This window comes from Astyanax mexicanus, chromosome 25 (assembly GCF_023375975.1).
Source record: "Astyanax mexicanus isolate ESR-SI-001 chromosome 25, AstMex3_surface, whole genome shotgun sequence".
Lineage (NCBI taxonomy): Eukaryota > Metazoa > Chordata > Actinopteri > Characiformes > Acestrorhamphidae > Astyanax > Astyanax mexicanus.
In genome coordinates this window covers 2,542,818-2,568,440 of record NC_064432.1, presented here as the reverse complement: position 1 = coordinate 2,568,440, position 25,623 = coordinate 2,542,818, and the positions used below count along the sequence as shown (strand labels likewise).

Sequence of the window (25,623 nt, the reverse complement as noted above, 5' to 3'; positions counted from 1 at the left end):
TAATAATGATGTGAGGATAATAATGTGAGGATTATGTTTATAAACAGCGTAAATATAATCATCAGCTCAGAGCTTCACTTACTGTAATTTCAGAGCTCAGCTCGTGTTTTAATGGAGTTTTAAACACAATTCAGCTCTTCATGAGTTCAGGTGTTTAAATGAGCAGAGCGGGCGCGTGTTAATAAAGAGGGCGTGTCTGAATTCACTCGTGTTTCACCGCTAGGCACACTAACGAGGGAGTAGGGAGCCATTGCGGACATAGCCATTAAACGCCTCTCAGCCAATCACATTGCAGGGTCGGAACTAACTGTGGTAATTACATTGAAATACCCGTTATTAAAGCGTAACAAAATCAGGCAGGTCACGTGGTTTACATATACGTTCCCTTTTTAATATTTACACTGGTGATTTTAATGTTTTTGTTTGTTTTAAGTGTACACATAAAAAATGCCTTAAATCTATTATTTCCATTAATTTGATTAGTATGCAATTATTAACTCGCTTTAACACACCCTTTAGCACAGGCTAGTACAACAAAATTACAGAAATAGCGAGATATAATTTTTATCACCTAATTTCGGGCTATTATTGTGATAAAAATATTATTGGTGATATAAAAAAAATCTCAGAAATATTTTACTAATTTCAACAAAAAGAAAATTAATGTGAACGTTTATATAAAATTATAACAGTCACAAACATTCAGTGAAAACTAAAAAAAATATATATATCTTGTAAAAAGTCACCAAGAGTCTGATTTTATGTAAAATAATATCGTTGTAACAAAATAAATGATGTAATTTTAAAAATCTACCACAGTAATAAACTGTACAATATTTATTGCATGCATATAAACTGCAAACATAAGCAGTAATACAACAATTTATGCTTAAACATATTTTCATTAACAAAACTACTACTATTGTAAATATATAGCATTTACATACATACATAGTTTTTTTTCCCACTGATAACACATTTGTGAATGGGAGATGGGGCTATTTAAGGCACTGTATCTCCATAGTTGACTAAAACCTGATAATTTCTTTAAAAAATCATTAGACAATTCAAAACTAACAAACCAAACGCAATAAAAAATCAATTAGAACATAAAATAACACTTAATATTGAGATAAGTTTGAGTCAAGTTTGAGTTACTCTCTATTCAAAATGCCGTACAGTTCAATACTAGGTTTAATCCTTTTCTTGGGAACTAACCCAGTATGTTTGATATTTTGTGGACATTCCTTCTAATAAATATAATAAATGCACTAAGTCCACTAAGTAAGGAAGTACTGCTAACAGAATAGGACTTGTTTTGGTCTGTACTGAATCTCACAAAGTGTGAAAACCAAATCAGGGTCCAATTTAACCAGATTAAAAAGTGCAGGTGTAAAATCGTCTAAAAAGAACCCTGGATAAACTGGATAACCTGCCTGGAAAACCCAAGAAACGAGTAGTTAACGAGTCCTTAAACGTATATGTAGCTACTGGTTTATGGTCGAACTTTCTTCCCAGGAAACGGTGCGAGCTTTCTCACTTCCGATATGCTTCGTCAGCATGAGTCGAGCCTGAACTCCAGGACCAATCGCTAGGCCCGACTCAGCCTCATAGACGTCGTAATCCAAAGGACAGCCTTTTTCTGGCCTCTTCTCAAAGTTCACCACCCACTCATACTTGCTATAAGCATCATTATCGTCTAAATAGCTTGCATAGAATCCCACCCATGAGTTGTCGAAGACGTTTTTCCAATTAGTGAACGTCTTCTTAACGTAGAGGCGAGCACATGCATAACCATGTTTGGTATAAAGCTGGAGACTCATATCGTAGCCTCTGACCCTAGTTGGATGAACCCAGTTGGCTTCGTCAAACTCCGGACCTTTCCAGATGCTTGAGTAGTGCGTGGCGCTGAAAACAAGGTAGTACGGAGTCTGTTCACGTCTTAGAAGATGCACTTGATGGCCGGGGTTTAGGGGAATGTTAGTGTCTATGGTTCCAAAGGTTCTTCCACTCAATGGATACTCTTCCAAAGGTTCTTCTTTGGTTCCATCTTTGTAAAGACCAATATTCACCTCCATTCTTGCGATGCTTTCTGGGATTCCACTCCACAGGATCTTTGCGTACCCCGTTGAAGTGGACTTCACCTCTAGCTTGATCTTGTAGTGAACTTGGCATTGGGTTTCAGGGTCATTTACTGAAAGTGGATAACATTTACCACTGGAGTCGTTTGCTGGGTTAGTTGAGCAGAGAAACACTAAAAACCTTTGATCAACGTTGTAACCAGCAAGACTCAGAAACCATGCAAGTCCTGGTGTTTTTGGATACACCATCTCCACTTTTGCAGCTTTTTGCTGGTGATCCAAGATCCTGCATGGGCTAAAGTCGAGCCTAGGATCATTTGCATTGCAGGCAATGTTCTTTGAAAGGGCTTGGATTTGTATCAGAAGTTTAGAACTGATCTCATAGGTGTTGTTTAGATCAACTCTTCGGTTTTTGCCCTCAAAGTGCTGAGTTATATACAATTTATCCACTTTCTGAGGACTGTTTTTCTGGACTTCAATCAGCAATCTGTCCACGTTCTCGTGTTGAGATCCCATTGAGTTGTGGAAGTCCTGTGTTACATAAGACGGCAACATTCGAGAACCTTCATGACTGAGATCGCCCAAGGAGTAAAACCAACTTTCAGGCGGAGACAGACGTCTTTTTTCAACAACTTGAGGAGGCATCACACTTCGGTAGCAGCGTGATCCGTAGATGCCTTGTCCTGGATCGTAGTTCAGTTGAATCACTCCCTTTTCATCAATCCTTACACTGTTGGCAAACCAGTGCAGAAGCATGAGACCATGCCGTGGGAATTCTTTGACAAGGTTTCTGGTTTTCTTCAAGTCCTTAATCTCTTTCAGGGTCTTGATGGTGGCAGCACTGGAGGCCAAGACCAGAATAAGTGAGAAAAAGCCAAGGAGTGTTCTTCTCACCATCTTTAAACCTTTAAAAATGAGAAGGCAGATATTTATTTAAAAGACATCTGATACTTTTCCCCATCCTGATCTTGTAAACTCCTCACATTTGGGGGATGAACTTCAGAAGCTAAACTAATCATAGTAAGCCAAACTATGATTGTTTAAAATGTTGTTGTATTTAAAAGGGTATAATAGCTTTGTAATGCTATACTATTATCATTAAGTCAATAATGCCAATAATATCATTTATCGCAATAATTTCTGGGATGATATATCGTCCACAAGAAATGCTATCGTATCGTGACAGGCCTACATGCTTGTAAAAAGATTGTTGAAAAGAACATTTCCTCTCTAAATGATTACAATGCAAGCTTGTAAAATTCTTGTGCCTTGTTTTAAATGTCAGGGTCCTCTACCAATGAAGTGTGGAGCTGTTTTGACTTTGTTAATGGTGTAAAAATAAAGAGATTTCTTTGCATGGGCAACGCTATGCCTCTATCACTAGAATTGTAAGCTCTAGTTGGGAGTATTGGCTAAAATTGCTGTATTTCTGAATGCATTATAATAATACTCATTATAATGATTCACTACTCAAATCCATTTCACACCAGAAAATATCTATCATTGGTCCTTTAACTTAATGCATTTGAACATTTGAACATGAGCTTTTCCTAATAGTTCACAGTAAAAGTTTCGTACAGTGTCGTTGCACCCTACTTTTGCTAAGTGTGGAACGCATGCTTGGGGAAAGAAAAACCTCCAGAGACTTGGCAAAGGATTTCCTGCTCATATATTCAGTTATTTGCTTCTCTTCCCTTCAGCTTTGCCTGTGCTTCAGTAACTGTGCCAACTTCCAAACTAGAAGCAACCGCCTGGCACAAGTCTCACACTCTTAAACTTGATGAATGTCAATCACACAATTAGTTGCCCTTAAGAAACCGTTAAGAAACATTTCAGCATCCGTAACCAGAAGGAGCAGCTAGGATAAAAATATGAGGCACAACAACTAACAACAGCTTGTGTACCCTCCCAGGGTTTCTGGCAGCTTCTACTCACTTTAGTTACAGCTGAACTCTGTCCCGAGTGTTATTTTGAGGTTCTGCAGAAATCTCATCCATAGATTTAGTGTCTTGAAAAGCTGTAGATTCGGAAGCACAAGTTGTAGACCAGGAGCAAGGCTTATTATGTCTTATGTAAGCAGACACCAGGAACCCACGTCACGTCGTAAAAAAAGAAAAAATGAAAAAGAAAATGACAGGAGTCGAGTTTACATTCAGATCATCTTACATTACATATAAGGTAAGGGCAAGTCCAAGCACTCCTAAAACTGCAGCCTGCAGATTAACTTAACTATGAATATGAATTAATCAGATTTATGTATTGTTTTGGGGGTAGGTTTTTTTTTTAGGAATAAAAAAAATAGGAAGTTTTATTTTTCCACATTAAAAACTGCTAGTAAATTTAAAACATAATTTAAGGTATTCAAGCGAATTAACTTACAATTGTTTTTTGTTTTTTTCTGAGACAATCACTGAAGTGTATTTTTGGTTGCGTTAGTTTTATCTTGCTGTATCACCATATTACCCATCTCACATTAACCTGCATCTTTCCTATTGGCTCCTGGCATCATTAATTTGCATAATGAGCGTATCCCCCAACACTAACATAACACAGTTATGAACAGGTTGTGTAAAAGAGCTTCCATACGCTGAAAAATCTGCATTTGATTTTTTTCTCTTAACAGATTCTGTTCTTACACCCTTAATTTTTAATCTGTTTTCTCTATTTTTAGAACAAATGGAAAACTGTGATTAAAAACCAGGGTTATTTCACCAAATATTGATTTCTGAACTCTTTAAACTTTATGAATATGAACTTGTTTTCTTTGCATTATTTGATGTTATTTGAGAAGCTCTGCATCTTTTTTTTTTCAAACATTTCTCATTTTCTGCAAATAAATGCTTTAAATGATAAATATTTTTATGTCTGTGTATATATATGTCTATGTTGTTATCAGTACAGTGATGGCGGCGCTCGGAGCTGAAGCTAGCATTATGGGATGTAAACAGTTTTTTTAATAAGCTTCTTGTACACTTTTTAAGTTATTAATGTCTCGTTTTAAATGTCAGGCCTCTCCGGATTCTAGCAAAAAGGTGTTGAGCTACTTTGAGCTGGATAATGGTGTAAAAATTGATTTATCGGGCCAAAATGGTCTGATAAATATGCTCTGAGTGCTGTGCAAAAAGCACAAAAATACTGGATTTCAGAAAGCTGTAGGAGAGCAGCGGTGGGATATTTAACAAAGGTAAGTACTTTTTATCATGTTTTACTACAAGCAAAGTCAATTTTACATTGGAGTTCTCTGGTTATCTGTGACTTACCATGATTTAAAGCCTTTAGCCTTCTGATTCCCCACTGAATGATGGCTTTGGGAGTGAAATCCCTCTCTGAAAACTTCAACACCAAAGTCGTATGGAAAGTAAGGAGTAGAATCAGGCTGTGTGTGTAAAGGGACTTTATTTAATGGAATTAACAAACGTGATGGGCAGAGATTAGGAAACAGGCAGGCAGGAATAACACAGGCAAATTCATAACCATATCCAAAAACAAGGCAGAAATTAGGATAGGTACATATAAAACAAGACACAGTGAGCTGCTTAAAAAGAGTCCTTATGAGTTCCAGTGGTGGATCTAAGATTTTGAGTAAGGGGCATAAAGGGGCCAAAAAATCCGTAGAGGGGCCGGGTATTATTTCACCAGTCACAGCATGTTCAAACCCTTTTTATTGTTATTAAAAACAAAAGTTTTACACAAAACAATAAAATCTGCAATCAAAATTTTAAGAATCAAAAGAAAAAAGTGCAAATATAGCAAAAAATATATCTAATGTATTTAAATTTTAGATAAAAGATTCTTAATATTATTTAATTAAGAATCTTAATATTCTTCATTAAATAATATTAATATTTAATTACTTAATATTATTATTCTTTGCAGTTATTTGAAAATGATTTTTGTGTATTATTCTGTGGATTTTGGTGGATTTTGCTTCTACATGTAAATAATCTGCAATACTTTTGATTGTTTTTTTTTTATATTTTTGTGTAAAACGTTTGGCACACAATTAACTCCTTACCAATATTAATCTTTTTACAAATTGTACATGTACATAGGCAAAATACTCTCTAATACACACAGCATGTGAGAAAATCTAGCATTTTATTCATTTTTTAAAATCCTTTTTACTTTTTCACAAATTAATTTCACAGTTCGAAACATCAAAATAATCACTCCAACATGAGCTTTAATCATGCATGACACTCCTATTTGAGACTTTAGCAACACTAGTGTTTGGGTATGGAATTGCATCCACTTATAATCCGATTACTGCTCTCAGGCAAAGGACAGATGAGTGACAGGACAGGCCAATGCCTCTGTGGCCCCGCCCCTTGATCCGCCAGTGATTAGTACTTTGAGTGAGCTGCAGCTGTGTCTAGTCATGATGGTCCTCAGGTGAGGGGCAAAGCCTAGACACTGCACAGGTCCCCACTAAGGCCAACAGAAAGAAACATCACACCTCCAAAATGGCACCTGGGTAGAATAGTAAGTATTTCAAAACAAGAATTATAGGATTCACAGATTAGATTGGAAATAATTATACCTTCCATGATAACATACACCTCACTTGTTTCTTGTTTAGCTTTCACTTTTTTTCCCAAGGAACAGTGCGGGCTTTCACAGTGGGTGAATACCACCTGCTAAAATACCCAGGAGTCCCTCGAGAGAACAGAAAACGAGCTTGAACTCCAGGACCAATGCTCATAGATGACTGGTACTGATAGATGAGATACTCTTTGGTTTCGTCTTCATCATCGGCCTCCTCGAATTTAGTGACCCACTGATAGTACTGATAATTTTTGACAGCATCTTTCTCGCTGGTGTAGAATCCAACCCATGAGTTCTGGAACACATCTTTCCAATCTGTGAAGGACTTCTTGATGTAGAGGCGAGCGCATGCGTAGCCTTGAACGGTGTAGAGCTGGAGGCTTGCGTTGTAGCCGCTAATTTCAGTGGGAATGACCCTGTTAGCGGCGTCAAACTGCATCCCTCTCCAAATGACCGAATAATGTAGTCCGATGAAGCCGTGTCCTGTTCCAAAACTGTAGGTAATAAGACGTGGATGAAGCCCATTACTCAGTGCCACAAAGGTGCCTGTGGATCCTGATTCTCTTCCAGAAAGAATTTCAAAGGTCTCAAGGACGCTAGCTGTGTCGCTACTAAAAAGGACAATAGAAGCTTCCTGTTGTAAAATGTTCTTGGGAATACCACTCCATATTAACTTGGCGTACCCATCTGATGTGGATTTCACCTCTATTTTCACTGGGTTCTGTCCATCGCACATCGTCTTAGGATCACTAGAAGGTTCTCCAGGTCTGTCTGATTCGTCCGTTGAGCAGAGCCAGATTTGCTTATGGATTTCATACCTGCCATCTATATCGTATCCTGCCAGACTTAGAAGCCACCTCACACCGGGTTGCTCAAAAATGGTCTTGAGACGTTTTTCATTGTGTTTCAGGTGGTTCAAGAGCTCCTCTTTGGAAAGTTTGAGTCTGGGATCATCTGACAGTGTTGCATTTGAGTCCAGTTGACCAAACATACCTGATGCAAGGGCTTGTAGAACATCAATTGGCTTCTGCAGGATTTGAACCTGCTTTAGAAGCTTTGAACTGATCTCATAGGTTTTATTTAGGTCAAACCTGCCAGCGCCTCCTTTCACCGATTCTGTAACGTACACTTTGTCAGCAATCGTTGGGTTGCTCTTGTGAACTCGGACAACAATACGGTCTACATCGTTCCGGGGATTGTCATTGGAGTTGTAAAATTCTTGGGTTACGTACGGAGGCAGCTGGGTTCGGATGTCCTCTGAACCGAGACTTCCCATAGAGTAGTACACTCTGTCCAAGGAGGTGTCCAACTGTGGGAGAGCCATGTTCTGGACGTTTTGTGGGGGTTTATAGTACCGGAAGCCGTAGTCCCGTCGCTCTGGGTTAAAATCAAGCTGGATGTCTTCGGTTTCACTGATGAAGACATGGCCAGCAAACCAGTGCAGCAGCAGAAGACCATGGCGAGGATACTCGTGTCCAAACTCAATGTTTTTAAGATCTTCAGTGTTAAATAACGTCTGAATGGCAGAAGAACTGGCACCAATAACAAGAAAGGAGAAGCACCAAAGGAGCCTCCTGCACTCCATGATGAAAACTGTAGAAAACATACAATGCCAAAACAGTTTATTCAGGTATTATAAAGTTGTAATAACAGAGACCAAACAGTTATCTAACACTACTATCAATTTACCACTACTAATTATATTGCTAGTCCCTATATGAGTATCAAAAAACCTGGGACTAGTTTATAAAATGCAATTAGTACAAACCTTTTTCCCCTGCATAAAATAACATTTCACTTAACCAAGAGAAAACTGTAAGGAAATGAGGTTTTACTGTGGTAAAGTTCCACTGTAACCATGACAACATGACAAAAACTCAATGAAAATAGAAGTGAACTGAACACTACTATTTGAAAGCCAGTGTTACCAACTTTTCAGTGAATATTTAGACCTCTCTAATAAATATTTTCCAAAAATATTTATTTTCTTCCCACAGAAAAAACGTAGAAATCCCCTCCTTCCTCCCTCCCTCTTTCCATCTGTCTACATATCATAAACTACTATAGAATTCTGTAGATTTAGTTTTAATAAGGGTTTATAAGGATTTTCATTACAGAACTTTTACTGAAAAAACAATGATCTTCATGAGAGAGATTGTTTAATGGCAATCTTATGAGGAAAATTCACCATTCAGATGTTTTATGCAACCGGCACAGGTAAATTTTATCCTCAAAAAAGTAGTTGTACCCTAATTGTAAAAGGAAATTTATGATTGTGTAATAAAACAAAGCACCAATTTTCATGAAATTTCATTAGCTATTGTCAAAATAACACCATTATTGTAGACAGTTTCTGTCTCAACCCTGCTATTGACATATAGTAAAATATTGTTTGTATAGATCATTAGACTTTAAATCATTTAATAAAGAGAGCATTCTTACCTGAGAAAGTTGATTATAATGTGATCAATCTCATGTCCCCCACAAACGCCTACACTCTACACCGATGTCCTCATCGGAACCCCCCTATTATAGGATGTTCATCAATGTTTAACTATGTCCGACTAACTGTGTTTACTGTCCCCTTAACCTAGAATAACCCCCATCCAGAGATCCAGCCAGTTAAAATAAATTCCCGTAAAGTTTTTTTCATGAGTTGGGATTTAGCAAAAATTGGACTGGCCTGAGCTCCTGATCCTGGATCCCACATGCATAATTTCTTTTATTCCTTCAGCACACATTCATAAACCTCAAGGATAAACTATTGTAATGCACTTTTGGCTGAAAGTTCATGTAAATTGCTAAATATCGCTGCAACAGTGCTCAACTAAAAGACCCCACTGCTGTTCTGTAAAGTTAATGTTACTGATACAGATTAACTCACTCATTAAGATAAGATCATCTCTTTAGTCCCACAGTGGGAAACATATAGCTGGTACTGACAGCAGGAACACGTCCTGATCTATTATGACCTTAAAATATTTACAGTCACACATCTGCAATTATAATATACATTAAATCATATATATATATATATATATATATATATATTTCACATTCAAACATTAATAATATTACAAAACTGGTTAATAAATGTTACATTTTTTATAAGTGTATAGTTAATAATTTAATGAAACTGATGAAAAAGCATTTATATTTACACCCTTTACATTTTAGTCGACTAAATTGACTGTAGTTTTCTAGTTCTAGTTTTTTCTTTTGATATTTAATCGACTAAAACTAGACTAAACATTTCAGATGACTAAATTATGACTAAAACTAAATGTCATTTTCGTCACAAGACTATGACTGAAACTAAATCAAAATTTGTTGTCAAAATTAACACTGCTCAGTTTAACTTGGAAGAAGCTGAAGTTTCTTGAATTAGAAAAAATGTGCTGAAGGAAGAGCATTCTCTTGTAAAGCCACCCTCCCCCAATATTCTGGACTTAGGAAATGTTTCTCTTCATACAAGCTTATACAGATAATATATCTTTACAGTTTTTCTCTGTTGTTGTAGCCCACTTACATTCTACCACTGTTCTGTACTGCTCTGACTACAGGTTTTACATTTTTCTGACTACTTCTCTTTCAAGTGTTACACCAGACTCTTTCCGTGTCCCGAGCTGACCCCAGCTGTCTGCTTGATAAGAGGTTCAAGTCCATTCATGGTTGGGTGCCGGTGCCGACACTCCCTGGATCAGGCTCTTCCCACAGTGTGAACCTACGTTTGGGTGGTAACTTCCTGTTTGTGATCTTATTTAAAGCAATGGTACGTTATGTATAGATAAAACAAGTTAGTTTGTCAGGGTGGTAGATCAAATTTAAGATATTTAAGGTATTTAGGGATGCAAACAAATCATGAAATCTTTATCAAAATTAAGGTTTTTATTTGAATTAGTTTTCTTGTAAACAGGAACACATACTGTATATAGTGCTAAAACAGTAAAAGTTTTGGTGATACAGTACATGGAAAAAGTCACACATAACGTTAAAAACACTGACAGTTAAAGTAAATAACACCAGTCAGTAATTCCAAAATACAATGACTTGATTTCCAGGATATTGTCTGGGATGTTTAGGTGTACAGTGCACAGGGTTCCTCCACGACCAAAGTTGGAAACCACTTATCTTCTCAATGCTATGTTGTTCACATTTTCATCTATTCACAGGCCTGGCCTACCCTCAGACACATCCACAAACGGTGGGGCTGGTCTGACTATTCTGGAAGCATCTCTCAGGATTTTAATAACAAAGATAGCTAGCAGACCAAACAATAGAAGGATCCAAAAGCTCCAATTGATTCCAGAAGTGCTCAACAACTCAGGCCAGGGTTCAGTACGTGCAATTTCATCCGTATAGCTGTTGTGCAGCATCATTCGGGCCTGGAGTCCAGGAGCAATGGCTATCTTTGACTGGTACTCATAGACATCATAGTCCTCCAAGTGGTCTTCCTCTGAGCTCTTCTCAAAGTCGGTGCTCCACTTGTACTTTTGGTACTCTTGGTTGGAAACCTCTGCGCTGGTGTAAAGAGCCACCCAAGAGTAGCGGAAGGCTTTCTTCCAGTTGAAGAAGGACTTCTTGATGTAGAGTCGAAGGCAAGCGTAGCTGTCCTTTTCATAAAGCTGCAGGCCGGCGTCATAACCTTTGACTAAAACTGTATCACAGTCACGTTTCTTTGAGCCTGACTGATGGCCGTGCTGCGAATTGCTGGATTTTGACTGTTGACCCTTGTTTTTACTGGAGCGATAACCTACCTCATTCAGAAACTCAACAAGTCCTGGGTTGTTGGAAAAGTTCTGATCCTTTTTGTGGTTTTGATTGGAAGTCTGATAGATATGAGGACAAAACTTCTGAATTTCCCTAAGTAGATTAGAGCTGATCTTGAACGTGTTACCAGGATCATAGTGGCTTCCCAGGTTTTTGTCTCTAAAATGCTGTGTGACATACACTTCGTCCACTCGTGACGGGTTGTCATCTTGTACTCTAATCACAATTCTGTCTACGTTTCGCAATGAATGCCCCCATGAGTTGCAGTAATCCTCAGTGACGTAGTCAGGAAAATGTTCTCGCACATTCAGTGGGCCAATACTGCCGACGGTGTAGTATTTTTTCGGCAGGTTGTCCAGGACAGGAAAGACACCTTCACGGTCTAGATACCTGTGAATGCCAAAAACATTTTTAGCTGGGTTAAAATTAAGTTGCAGGACTCCATTTTGGTCAATCTCACCCTGGCAGATGAGCCAGAGCAGAATCTTGAGTCCATGTCGTGGAAAAGCTTTGCCAAAGTCGGTTCTGTCTCGTAGATCCTGCATATTTTCCAGTATATCAAATGTGTAGATGCCAGACAAGGTCAAGAAGAGAATGAAGCCAATGAGGAGTCCTTTTTCTCCTCCCATCTTTAAATCTGTAAAAATGTGAAAAATCCATTAGTTTTTTTTTTAAATATATATTAAAAAAACAGACTGTCTGGGAAGTAAATCGATGCTAACCAGGTGCTAATCAGGTGCTAGCTAGGTAGGCCTATTACCAAAAAAGCTATTCCTAGCAGACTTTACTACAATATATTCTAGTTATCTTGCTATCTACACATAATTGTGATTGGCACTTTCACAAAGGACAGCAAAACAATCTAACAACTTCTAACCTCTTTTCCTGCTCCCCCTCCTTCCCTCCTCTATCACACTATTCTTTTTCGGCCTCCTTCAGGCTCTGCCAAAAATGTTTTGCCTTGAACTTCTAGGTCCTGTATTGCTAATGAATAAAAGTGTCCACTAAATCTTATGTAATGTAAATGTTATGTAAGAGTATGAGTATAATATTAATTACAAAAAATAATTGCAAAATAAATAAGCTATGCTAGTCTATGCTGAGCAAAGCTTCCCTTTGCTACTGTGGGCGATAATTTTTGCCCACATAATTATTATAACCAGACATTAAAAGTAGAGCTTATCAGCTGTTTCCCACAATACCAAGTTTTAAAATAACAGGGTTGTTGCTTTTTGTCAGTAAAATCCAAAAATAGCTCTTGCCCTGTTTTACAGCGCAGGTTATTTATTAATGTGGTGCATCTACTCTCAACAAACCAAGGCCCATTTCTGATCATCTTAAATTTTAAATACAATAGAATGACAGAAAAAGCTAAAACAACGGTGGTAGCTTGTCAAATAATTAAATAATTCAAATGTGGCCTTACCTTTTTAACTAAAGAAGTTGTTGTGGCTCAGACAGCAGTGGAGTGACCAACACAACAGGCTTACACAATAAAGCGTTACTTACTTCCGTAATAAGATGAAAAACGGTGCCTACTGGTAGATGGGTCAATAATTAAACTTTAACAGTAATAAAACCACAATAAAAACACCGGCTATTTAACCCGTATCTCACTACTGCAAAGAAACCTTAATTTCACTTGCTAAGGTACTTGATAAGGACTTGATGAGGTTTAGAAGACTTTTATTTACCTCAGGACACCATAAAAGTAATTTTATGGAGATCTTATTCATTTCTACAATAGAAAAAATAATCTTACACCTGGAGCTAGCCTTAAAGAAAGAACTACAACGTACAATATCGGCCATATTTGTTTTCCCTACATTGTACATTAATATTGAAGTTATCCTATCTATCCTATCCTAACATAAGGAATCATGTAGTAACTTAAAAATGTTAAACTAACTAAATAAAACACTCTGTAAAGCATTTAGAAGGCTCTTGTCTGGGATGCTGTTAACTTGCGGTTTCTGAGGCTGTAACTCTGATGAACTCTTGGTCTTCTTTTCCTGGGATGATCCTGATGAGAGCCAGTTGTTGTAATGTTCTCCAGTTGTAAATTATTTTCTGGACAGTGGTGTGACTTATTTCTAATATTTTTTAGACCTAAACTGACTCATCTGCACACCAAGTGCAAAACAAACTAATATCTGAGGTTTAAATAAGTAAGGCTCCTCCAAAATGTGCTGCTATTTCTAATTTAAGACATTTGAACATTTGTCTAATGTGGTCCTAACCTTGTCTCACTACAATTGTACATTTTTGTTAATTATTTTATAGTTATTTTATGAATTGTGTTTGTTTTTATTTTTGGAATGAACTCAATCTCACTTAATACCCTGTATGTGACCCCTTTTATAGGATGTTTGTCAATGTTTAACTATGTTCAGTTTACTGTGTTTACTGTCCCCTTAACCCAGATACACCCCATCCAGAAATCCAGCCCACTCTTGAGTCAGACATTTCCAGTAAAAACCGGGATTCAGCCAATACTGTATGTAAAAATCTTTAAAGTTTATCATAACACAACTTTCCTCGATGGCATATTTACGTTGAGAAAAATATATTTTTCAGTCTAATTCAAATTAATAGTAGGGATATTTATTTTAGCCTTTTATTTAGACATTGAAGCCACATTCACTACACAGTTTTTTTAAACAATGTGAGAACGAGGAGATAATGCCCTGAGAATTAGACCTAAAGGTAAGCAGTAAACTGCCAGAGGTGTTGATGGATTAAGTGACTTTTCGTAGGCAGGGGAACTAAAAAAATCGGAAACTAGAAAACAATAGAACATAGAAAATACTAGAAGACGCTTAACAAAAAAAAACACAGACACTTCTAAACACTTGAGAGAAATTACAAATACAGCCAGAGTGTGGTGAGTACAGATTCCTACACCATAAATAAATTCCTGGGTCCTGGTACAAAAGACCTGACATACTTAAATCCACAAAAGAGTCAGAAAACAAGTATCTGAAAGATAACAGCTTGTGTGATAGAAATCTCCTGTGACAAAAAAAACTTGCCTAACACTGTACCAAGTCTTAGTTTTAACTGTGTCACTCCACCTGTTAAACCTGCAGAGTGTTCAGTCATTGCTAAAATTATGTAATAAAAATGCAAGTTTACCTAGTTCATGCAGTACTGCCAGTGGACTACTGAGATTTTTTAATTTTAAAATTTTGTGTATTAGCACTGGGAAATATGCTCAAGTCACGTATGTGAATAAACATAAATAAGTCACAGACTTTTTACTCACAAACTAAGATTTAACAAAGACTGGGGATCACTAACTGCAAGCCTGCAACTAGATTCTTTCTGAGATTATTTCCCATCATGCTTCTGGTGGAGTTTACATAAAATACATATTACATATTAAATTACAAATAATGTGTATTTCAAAACTGTGATTTATTAGAGACTCACAACTTTTGTCCCCATCAACTATTTATTTTTCTGCCACACTGTTAGTTCTTGATATTTTTTAATAGAATACAGTTTGTGTTTAACTGCCTATAAGCTTCTTTTCATCTTTTTTTTGCCACAACCTTGTATAGCACAGAATTGCCTTTGTTTTAGATAGAATTAATGCAATAAAGAACAGCATTCTTGCAAAATTTGCATTTATTTAACTTGTTTGTATCAAAAATAACAAAGCACAAATAAATAACTGTGCAAAATAAAATAATTTTCAATATAATTACTTTAAAGTGCTACCTGTGTTTAAAATACTCTACATATTTTAAATTAAGAACCATATATGGCATAATAACTGTAAAATGTGTTCTTTTTCTAATCGTTTGTGAAGTCTCAAGACACTCAATGATCGAGATGATGCGAGCTGAGTCTCAAGACTTGCGGTAATATTAAACACGGTTGATTTTACTAAAACTTTCAGTCCTAACCACCTTACACTCAATGATCGAGATGATGCGACCGCAACTCGACTGCAGCCCGACTCTAGCCAGACTCTCATGATTTTATCCCGACTCTGGAAATTTGTCTGCAACTGTGAAATCGTTTGAAATTCGTTGTGTAATGCCGGCATTACTGGCACACAAGGTGATGATTCCATGCTGATACTCTCGCCATGTACCTCGTAATGTCTGCTTGCTGTTAGCTCTATAGAGCTAAAGTGTGTTACAGAAAATAAAGAAAATTACACAAAATACAACACCTGAAAGATCATGCCGATTTTTTCGGTTGTCATATCTTCTTCTTTAACGGCAACGCGTTTAGCTCCTCTGAACAAAATAAAACTCTCCAGCTCCAGTTGCAGTAACTACCGTGGCACACAAATGGATCGAGTTTAAAAATCAAAATCAAGTTCTGCTCCGAATCCAATCCATTTATTAATTTTCCCATTTTTGTTTGGATCATTAAATAAAAACAGAAAATACAAGCCGTTTTTTGGTTTTTGGTTTTATACTCAAAAACTAATTTTTTTTTTTTTTTTTTTTGATTTTCCGATTTTGATTCTTAATTGAATATCAAATGAACGAATGATACACAGATTTCTACTGCAACTGGAGCTCGCAGGTTTTGGATGAAGTTGAGGATGGAGAGTTTTGTCTTGTTCAGAGGAACTAAATGTGTTGCAGTAAAAGAAGACGGTATAACAACAGAAAAAAAATACCATTAAAATTTAAGTTATTACCCAATATTGTGATTACTCTATTGTTTAAATAATAATAATAATAATAATAATAATAATAATAATAATAATAATAATAATAATAATAAGGGACCAGACACCAGCCAATCAGCGCATAGGAGGGCGTGGTCTCTGTCTGAATACGGGTGGAGCTAAACGCGTTACGGCTGCGTAACCGGCGTTACGTAATCACGCAGCCCTCGCCTCGAGCTCCAGCAGGCTAATATAAATAATGATTTATTTATGTTCAGGAGAGAAACTGCGGCGGAGCTGGAGGAACAGCAGCCCACCTGAGAGGAGCTTCAGACCGGCCCTGAGGTGAGAGCGGCCGCCTGATAGAGGATTAAACAGAGGATTAGACCCGTTCATGTTCAGAGAAACAGTAAAACTAGAGATTAACCAGCAGCCTGAGAGCAGCGCTGTTATTAACTGATCACCTGAACTGCTGCTGCCTTACTGCTGTTAACTACCCTAACTAACTCATTAACCAACTGCGGGCTTTAACTCTTTAATTATTGGGTATTTTAGATCATTTTTAGTGTCTAACAGGTTTATATTTGCTTATTAGTCACTGAGGAGTAAATAATATCAGTGTGTTGCTTTATTTCCTCTGTAAACATATAAATGAGTTGTTAATTTATAGGATTTCTCAGTAGTGTTAAACCTGTCAAACATGCTGCTGATTAGTACAGGCTCTTCACAATAACTTTGCAGTAATTAAAGAGTAAAATAGTAAATAGTATTAATATTAGTAACGTTACCCAACGTTTTTTAGCAGTATATAGGGACGTAAAAACATCATACACCAACTCATATGGCTGCTGGCGCATTTCCATTCCATGTTGTTAAATGTGGAATATGGAGCTACACCAGTGTTCAATTATTTTATAATAAGAAAGTCGTGCAGAAAGAAAGTGCAGCATTAGGATCACACCTGCACACCTGAATCAAATTAACATGTATACTAAAGCATGATAGTAGATAATCCCCCACTAAATTACCATCGTTAAGATCGTTAACAGAAGAGTCAGGGTAAATTACGCATTTTGCATTGTGCTGGCAAGATAATCCCATCTGTGTTTGTAGGTTTTGTATTCTTGTTCCTGAATTAAATTTTTCTCATGAACCCTTGTTTTTTTATTTATTCTTTATTTTATTCTATGCAACAATATATTACACACTAATTTAATGCCCATTGCTTTATTTACATGCATGGACAGTATATCTTTTATGAGTTGTAGAGTAACGTTTAACAGCAAATGTTATTCGCAAAACAATGTTTAGTTTATCATTGTACATAACTCTAATTCTTTATTTCTAATTATGTCACGTATAATTATATTATTAAACATGCTTTTTAGTACTATACAACTTTTAAAACATCTAATAAAGAAATGGTTTTACTTTAAAGGAAAGCAGTGAAATTAGTGAAATAACATACACAGGTAGGTTGGCTATATATTAACATAGTAAATTAGAATGCAAATTTTAACTATTTTCAACTATTAAATATATTGACCAAAATATATTCTTTAGTTCGCTCGCTAAACTGCAGTGTGAAACCAAAACTACTGTGCGCAAATAGATACGATAGATACACTGTATCTATTTCAGGTGTGAAAACGCCCTTAGGTGGTTCGGACTTTCAGACTAATTGCAGGATGTTGAGGCAGGCTGTTGTCATCCATTAAACAATAGAAGAAGAAAAAGAAGCAGTGTTGTATCCATACTGCTGCGTGACACACAAGTCAGGAACAACAGATTACACTGGAGATTCCTGTAGCTCCTCTAACTGTAGGTTAATTTGGCACCTAGAAAGGCTGTGATCTATGAGACTGGTGTTTCTCATCAATGCCACTGCGTGTCCTGATCTCTTCCACAGGTGCCAGTAAGGCAGTGAGGAAGATGGGGAGGATGAAGAAGAGATGAGAAGCGAAGAGGAGGAAGAGCAAGACAACAGCGGGTCCAGGGATGAAGACTACATGCCTGAGGAGGAGGATGAGGAAGAGGAGGAAGCTGAATTACGTGTCACTGCACATGTAAGCACTTTTCTGCCTCAGAGCGCAATTTTAACAATATTATTATTATTAGTATTAATAGTAGTATTTTTATTATTGTCGTGCAGCAGGTCAGATTTCCTCTGGAATGTGTTCGTTTACCAAAATTCTCGATAATAGTTAAACATACAGCTGTGTCACGACTGAGGATCATGGACTAAGCATGGACTTCCCAGTCTGGCCAATAGGGAAGCTGCTGTGTTCTCCTGAAGAGCTTGAATCTGCTGTGGGAGAGTGTTGCTCTTTAAAGGAGAACTCCGGTTAAAAGTGGACTTGGGTTGTAGTAAAACATGATCACGAGTACGAACAGTTGTCTAAGCATTCTCAAATACAGTGCTTTTAATCGATGCTCCCAACAGGCGCACAATGCTAGTGATAGGGGCGTAGCATTGCTCATGCAAATAAATTGATATTTTTACAGCATTAACAAACTTAAAATAACTCCACACTACATTGGTAGGATTCTGAGGACCCTGACATTTAAAACGTGACTGATTTGAGCTTGTTAATGGTGTAAAAATAGCCATTTATTTGCATGAGCGGCGCTGTGCCTCTATCGTTGTAAGCCTTTTGGGAGTCCATTTCACATCGGAGTTGCATGTTAATGTGAGTGTGAATAAAATAAGTATATTGTGGGCTAAAGGTATTTATAGTTTAATTTTTTTCCTTCATCTTGAAAGTTGCACTTTTGAAGATGGCAGGTCTTTTTGTATGTCTTTAAGGCTGTGCTCAGACTGCAAGCCCAAATCCATTTTTTTTTCTTTTATTGGATCCAAGGATTTTCATAGTCTGAACAACCAGAACCCCCTTAAATTCGATGTTTGGAATTTAGTTATGCACACGTTTTTTTCATTTTGGGAAAAATGCAATTAAAATCATATTTAAACAGATGCATCTCAGTCTGAATGCACTGGACATCCAAATTACATTTTATTGTGTCTTCTGCATCACTCACCTAACACCTAACACACACACTGCATGAGTAGCTGCGGTATCTGTGTGTGCAGACACTACAGCAACCCATGCAGTTACTGCAGTTACCTGTACACAACACAGTGACCCATACAGATACCACTGTTGTTTCTACAGGATTTCTGACCACAAAGAACAGCAGACTCAGAAGACACAAGACGCCAACAGAGCAATTCCAGACGAAGAGAAGAGAAGAGCAGTGAAATCAGGTACTTATTTTAATTATTATATTCATTATTTAATGATTATATTCCTGTTTAAAAATAGACCAAACCAAGACAAAATCTATAAGCTAAATCTAGATAGAAGCTATAATACCCAAAGTCTTAACATGCTGATTTGTGATTTATTGTGATATATCGATATATTAACTCATCCCATCATTTCCATTATATTGTATCATTTTGACACGTGGCACCAAATATGGAGCTCCTTTAATTTAATAAAAATATCCAAACTCCCTGTCTAAGATTCTCCCCTAATCTGGCTTACTAAAGTTATAGCTTCATTACTCCACACGGTGGCGCTGTAGTTATTGCTTCATTATTCCACATGGTGGCGCTGTAGTTATTGCTTCATTACTCCACATGGTGGAGCTGTAGTTATTGCTTCATTACTCCACATGTTGGAGCTGTAGTTATTGCTTCATTACTCCACATGGTGGCGCTGTAGTTATTGCTTCATTACTCCACATGGTGGCGCTGTAGTTATTGCTTCATTACTCCACATGGTGGCGCTGTAGTTATTGCTTCATTACTCCACATGGTGGCGCTGTAGTTATTGCTTCATTACTCCACATGGTGGCGCTGTAGTTATTGTTTCATTACTCCACATGGTGGAGCTGTAGTTGTTGCTTCATTACTCCACATGGTGGAGCTGTAGTTATTGCTTCATTACTCCACATGGTGGAGCTGTAGTTGTTGCTTCATTACTCCACATGGTGGCGCTAATTAAATAAATAGGGTAAACCTGTGGTGAAGAATATTGGTTGTTACATTCTGTGAAATTGACACTACTAAATAAGTAAATACCTGTAATTATGGATTTATTGGTATTTTATCCTCTTCTGTAACAGAGGACGTGAAGTATCGTAGAGAATTTTCTTGTGATATAACAAGTATTGCAGAATTACAGTATCGTGATATCATTATTATTATGGGTAATGTATTGTGATGTCTTGATTTTATTGGAACATCAAAAAGGGAGTGCTGTAACTCTCTAGCAAAATTTACATGATTTTATTCCTACATTGTAAATTTATGTGAAGGTGAAATTGCTTGAAAAGTCATTTGCAGTCATGCTGGCCTTTAGTTTAGTACAATATTTATTTTCCTTTTGAAGTATGATTCAGCCGATAACTATGATCTGTAGTAGTAACAGTGTGTTCCAATTGCATACTAATTAATTGAACTATCTAGTTTTTGGGTATGTAGTATAGATGATTAGCATCTATATGATACATTAACTTCAAAACTTGAGTATAATACTTGGAATATGTCAAACACACAAACCTTGCTGCAAATTCTGGTTGTAACCACTCTTAGTAATTTCACAGTACAGTGAAACTCTTGTATCAATATTAATCTTCTATTAAAGTTTTGTTATGGTTGTGATGTTATTCAGTTCGGTGAAACTCAGCTTGGTGAGTCTAATATCTATTTTTTTGTCTTTCACACTTTTTCAGGTCCTAAACACCAGCCAGCGTTCTCAAAAACGAAGGTTCTACAAAGGGTTTTCTGAGCGATGCCTAAAAAGAACCACTTTCAGATTTGTTTTTAAATGGGATGTGGGTGTGAAGAACTTTTTACCCTGGTAAAGAACCTTTATGTCGAGTCAAGAGAAAATTAAACAATGTGTTCTTAAAGTTACTGTGTACCTTATCTTATTTTATTGTTAAAAGTTTCTCATCTTCATGTGCCTAACAACTTTCAGAAGACCTGATGGACCTGGTGGAGCAGTTCAAGATCTAATCATGTGGAACATCATGCTTATGCACTTTCTGAAACCTTGCTTTTTTAGTGTGGCCTTAAAATAACAAAGTAAAGAAAAACGTTTTTGAAAAACTGTCTCGATCTCTCTATCTTTACACTTCTATTGGTAAGTTCTTGCTCTTTCTGCTTGTTGGGTCCCTCAGCCAACTTGGCGGTCGGGCGAGCGAAGTGCCGATTTTTGAGTCTTTCACTCAGAAATCTCTCCAATTCATTTTCTATGGGGAGCTCCTGAATTTCGGTTCGACTCCGCCCCCTCCTGTATAAAATCGAGAGAGAGAGGGCGAGAGACTATTCCTTTGTATTGAGAGGGCGATTTCGTTAAAATGGAGGTCTATGACGAAATTCAAAAAACTAAGTTTTAGTCAGCTCATTTGCATATCAGTAGGACCGATCGACCAATCAGATGCCCCCGAGGCCACGGAGGCTATATAAGACGCTCGATTCCAATAGGAGTATCCATCGTGGTGAATTGGCGAAATAACTTATTATATAAGTTTTGAACCTGCCACGGAGTAGAATCCTATCGCTTCCGTATAAGTACTGAAGAAAATTGGGCAAAAAAAAAAAATTTAAAATAAAAAATGTTTTTTTTCTTTTATATTTACCAAGTATTTATATTTTAAGTATTTATATTTACTAAGCTTCTTTACCCAGATCCTGGGTAAGGGTGTGAGTGAGTGATGTGGTGAAGAAAGACAAGGTGAAAGGAAAGGGTGAGGAAAAGGAGGGAGGATGTGAAAGTGAGTGAAATGTGGAGTGAAGGAGAGGAAAGTGCCAGAGGAGTAGTGAATTTAAGAAAAAGGTGAAAGTGAGGGTTTGGGGGGCATGTAGTGAAGTTGAAAAAAGAGAGACAGAAAAAGAAGAAGAAAGAAAATAGAGACAGAATAAGATAAAAAAAAGAGAGAAAAAAAGAGAGAAAGAAGAAGAAAGATAAAAAGAGAAAAGGAAGATATGAGATAAAAAGAGAGAGAGCTTCAGCTCTCTGAGAAAGTTGTGCCATTATCTCTGGGCTAGTGCAGGTTTCCCTGCATAGCACAAGCCTGCCAGGTGAGGGTAGTGAAGGTGAGGGGGGTGAAGGTGAGGGCAGGCCTGTCCAGAGACTAAGCAGGGGTAACGTTTGGTATTCCGTGTGGAATAATGCAATCCAAACTCATACCCTGTCCCTCGTTATTCTCCATTATACATAAACACGCCAGTTTTCTTGACCGTGGTAGAGTACTTCCCCTCCACACACCTGGAGCTCCACCTACAACCCAATGACTGACTCCACCTTCTCTGCTATGACTGAGAAGTCTAGGGCATGATCAGGGTCAATCAATTCTAATCCACACTTACATTTAATGGATATATAATTAACATATATTTATTGAGCATTTTATACATTGGGGATTCAATAACCAATCCCTTTACTACAAACATTTTTAAACAATAGCACTAACTTTATTAAAGCTAAACATGCCAAAATGAAACCCACGCTGCTGTAAACTCATAAAACACCCAAGCTTGCAGTCAATAAACCTAACAGAACTCTACAAGAAGTTCATCTAGTTTTTGGGGGTTTTTGCTCAATCTGGGTCCATTTATTCAGTAGTGTTTACATTTCTGGTAAGTCATCAGCATGCTCTTCAGTAGGAAAACCCATAGAAATCTCTATCTCACAGATCACCTGTTCAAATATACATGGAGGGAACAGGAAAAACCTGGAGACGATTAACGAGGGGGCGGAGTTATACTGAAGGACAAGACAAGAAGTAAACGCTGGGGAGCACATGGCAAGCAAACCAAGGCAGGAGGGCAGGAAAATAACACAGACAGACAGGAGAGACACAGGAACACCACAGACTGATTAAAACTCTGACAACAGTCAAAAGTCAAAGTCTATTGTGTGTACACCCCCACTCATTAAACACACACACACACACACACACACACACACACACACACATATATAAACCTTTAATTAAAGAGACAAATGACTAGTATATCAAACTCCATGCAAAGTGCAGTACATTCACATACAGTGTACGTTTTCTTTTATTGACTTATATTTCCATATAAAAATAAATATATTTCTGAGCACTGCAATTGTGCGGTTTATCCACCCGGTGCAATCCAAGGTCCATCTTTATCAAATCAACATGCCCCATGTTCTGCACTCCAACTCCCATAAATCCCAGTCAGTCAGTGGTGTTCCTGTGTCTCTCCTGTCTGTCTGTGTTATTTTCCTGCCCTCCTGCCTTGGTTTACTTCTTGTCTTGTCCTTTAGTGTAACTCCGCCCCCTCATTATCATCTCCAGCTGTTTCCTGTTCCCTCCATGTATATTTGAACAGGTGATCTGTGAGATAGAGATTTCTATGGGTTTTCCTACTGAAGAGCATGCTGATGACTTACCAGAAATGTAAAAACTACTGAATAAATGGACCCAGATTGAGCAGAAATCCTGAAAAACTAGATGAACTTCTTGTAGAGTTCTATTAGGTTTATTGACTTCAAGCTTGGGTGTTTTATGAGTTTACAGCAGCGTGGGTTTCATTTTGGCATGTTTAGCTTTAATAAAGTTAGTGCTATTGTTTAAAAATGTTTGTAGTAAAGGGATTGGTTATTGAATCCCCAATGTATAAAATGCTCAATAAATATATGTTAATTATATATCCATTAAATGTAAGTGTGGATTAGAATTGATTGACCCTGATCATGCCCTAGACTTCTCAGTCATAGCAGAGAAGGTGGAGTCAGTCATTGGGTTGTAGGTGGAGCTCCAGGTGTGTGGAGGGGAAGTACTCTACCACGGTCAAGAAAACTAGCGTGTTTATGTATAATGGAGAATAACGAGGAACAGGGTATGAGTTTGGATTGCATTATTCCACACGGAATACCAAACGTTACCCCTGCTTAGTCTCTGGACAGGCCTGCCCTCACCTTCACCCCCCTCACCTTCACTACCCTCACCTGGCAGGCTTGTGCTATGCAGGGAAACCTGCACTAGCCCAGAGATAATGGCACAACTTTCTCAGAGAGCTGAAGCTCTCTCTCTTTTTATCTCATATCTTCCTTTTCTCTTTTTATCTTTCTTCTTCTTTCTCTCTTTTTTTCTCTCTTTTTTTTTATCTTATTCTGTCTCTATTTTCTCTCTTCTTCTTTTTCTGTCTCTCTTTTTTCAACTTCACTACATGCCCCCCAAACCCTCACTTTCACCTTTTTCTTAAATTCACTACTCCTCTGGCACTTTCCTCTCCTTCACTCCACATTTCACTCACTTTCACATCCTCCCTCCTTTTCCTCACCCTTTCCTTTCACCATGTCTTTCTTCACCACATCACTCACTCACACCCTTACCCAGGATCTGGGTAAAGAAGCTTAGTAAATATAAATACTTAAAATATAAATACTTGGTAAATATAAAAGAAAAAAAACATTTTTTATTTTATTATTTTTTTTTTTTGCCCAATTTTCTTCAGTACTTATACGGAAGCGATAGGATTCTACTCCGTGGCAGGTTCAAAACTTATATAATAAGTTATTTCGCCAATTCACCACGATGGATACTCCTATTGGAATCGAGCGTCTTATATAGCCTCCGTGGCCTCGGGGGCATCTGATTGGTCGATCGGTCCTACTGATATGCAAATGAGCTGACTAAAACTTAGTTTTTCGAATTTCGTCATAGACCTCCATTTTAACGAAATCGCCCTCTCAATACAAAGGAATAGTCTCTCGCCCTCTCTCTCTCGATTTTATACAGGAGGGGGCGGAGTCGAACCGAAATTCAGGAGCTCCCCATAGAAAATGAATTGGAGAGATTTCTGAGTGAAAGACTCAAAAATCGGCACTTCGCTCGCCCGACCGCCAAGTTGGCTGAGGGACCCAACAAGCAGAAAGAGCAAGAACTTACCAATAGAAGTGTAAAGATAGAGAGATCGAGACAGTTTTTCAAAAACGTTTTTCTTTACTTTGTTATTTTAAGGCCACACTAAAAAAACAAGGTTTCAGAAAGTGCATAAGCATGATGTTCCACATGATTAGATCTTGAACTGCTCCACCAGGTCCATCAGGTCTTCTGAAAGTTGTTAGGCACATGAAGATGGGAAACTTTTAACAATAAAATAAGATAAGGTACACAGTAACTTTAAGAACACATTGTTTAATTTTCTCTTGACTCGACATAAAGGTTCTTTACCAGGGTAAAAAGTTCTTCACACCCACATCCCATTTAAAAACAAATCTGAAAGTGGTTCTTCTTAGGCATCTCTCAGAAAACCCTTTGTAGAAGCTTCGTTTTTGAGAACGCTGGCTGGTGTTTCAGGACCTGGAAAAGTGTGAAAGACAAAAAAAAAATAGATATTAGAATCAAAGCAAAAAACATCACAACCATAACAAAACTCAAATAGAAGATTATTATTGATACAAGAGTTTCACTGTACTGTGAAATTACTAAGAGTGATTACAACCAGAATTTGCAGCAAGGTTTGTGTTTGTTACACTGTATAAACTTAGTCAAAAACTGACAGATTCTGAGTAGTATACTCAAGCATCTTTATGATACATT

General features: G+C 37.4%; 5 protein-coding genes across 10 annotated transcripts in view; 1 reads left to right on the top strand and 4 right to left on the bottom strand.

Annotated features, from left to right (window-relative positions):
* The window catches only part of fat1a (FAT atypical cadherin 1a), a 154,035-nt gene extending 132,887 nt beyond the window's left edge, over positions 1-21,148 (top strand). For 2 of the 3 annotated variants that reach the window (XR_007429458.1, XR_007429457.1), the window contains 6 exons: positions 10,223-10,363; positions 13,820-13,893; positions 16,308-16,374; positions 17,939-18,095; positions 19,203-19,294; positions 20,770-21,148. The gene's annotated coding sequence lies outside the window, so the exon portion shown is untranslated. The remainder of the gene's footprint in view (positions 1-10,222; positions 10,364-13,819; positions 13,894-16,307; positions 16,375-17,938; positions 18,096-19,202; positions 19,295-20,769) is intronic. The other variant, XR_007429456.1, reaches the window with a different exon arrangement.
* ptpn9b (protein tyrosine phosphatase non-receptor type 9b) overlaps positions 1-25,623 on the bottom strand; it is a 659,505-nt gene that overhangs the window by 608,604 nt on the left and 25,278 nt on the right. The window contains exon 16 of one of the 4 annotated variants that reach the window (XM_049472209.1): positions 25,255-25,383. The exons of 2 other annotated variants lie outside the window; for them this stretch is intronic. The gene's annotated coding sequence lies outside the window, so the exon portion shown is untranslated. Of the gene's footprint in view, positions 1-25,202; positions 25,384-25,623 lie in introns of those variants that run through there. One more of the 4 variants, XM_049472206.1, reaches the window with a different exon arrangement.
* On the bottom strand, positions 345-4,187 carry LOC111195171 (uncharacterized). The gene is made up of 2 exons (XM_022681658.2): positions 4,017-4,187; positions 345-2,986 (listed from the first exon to the last, which is right to left on the bottom strand). Exon 2 carries the CDS (start codon positions 2,976-2,978, stop codon positions 1,488-1,490), a length of 1,491 nt encoding a protein of 496 aa, XP_022537379.2. The 5' UTR covers positions 2,979-2,986; positions 4,017-4,187; the 3' UTR covers positions 345-1,487.
* Positions 5,459-9,169, bottom strand: LOC103022979 (uncharacterized). The gene is made up of 2 exons (XM_007229270.4): positions 9,069-9,169; positions 5,459-8,219 (listed from the first exon to the last, which is right to left on the bottom strand). The coding sequence occupies exon 2, from the start codon at positions 8,209-8,211 to the stop codon at positions 6,664-6,666; it is 1,548 nt and encodes a 515-aa protein (XP_007229332.3). The 5' UTR covers positions 8,212-8,219; positions 9,069-9,169; the 3' UTR covers positions 5,459-6,663.
* LOC111195172 (uncharacterized) lies at positions 10,793-13,077 on the bottom strand. The gene is made up of 2 exons (XM_022681659.2): positions 12,823-13,077; positions 10,793-12,033 (listed from the first exon to the last, which is right to left on the bottom strand). The coding sequence occupies exon 2, from the start codon at positions 12,023-12,025 to the stop codon at positions 10,793-10,795; it is 1,233 nt and encodes a 410-aa protein (XP_022537380.2). The 5' UTR covers positions 12,026-12,033; positions 12,823-13,077.

Bases quoted from the DNA above. Each gene is read 5' to 3' on its own strand.
- LOC111195172 (XM_022681659.2), bottom strand. From the start codon at position 12,025: ATGGGAGGAGAAAAAGGACTCCTCATTGGCTTCATTCTCTTCTTGACC.
- LOC103022979 (XM_007229270.4), bottom strand. From the start codon at position 8,211: ATGGAGTGCAGGAGGCTCCTTTGGTGCTTCTCCTTTCTTGTTATTGGT.
- LOC111195171 (XM_022681658.2), bottom strand. From the start codon at position 2,978: ATGGTGAGAAGAACACTCCTTGGCTTTTTCTCACTTATTCTGGTCTTG.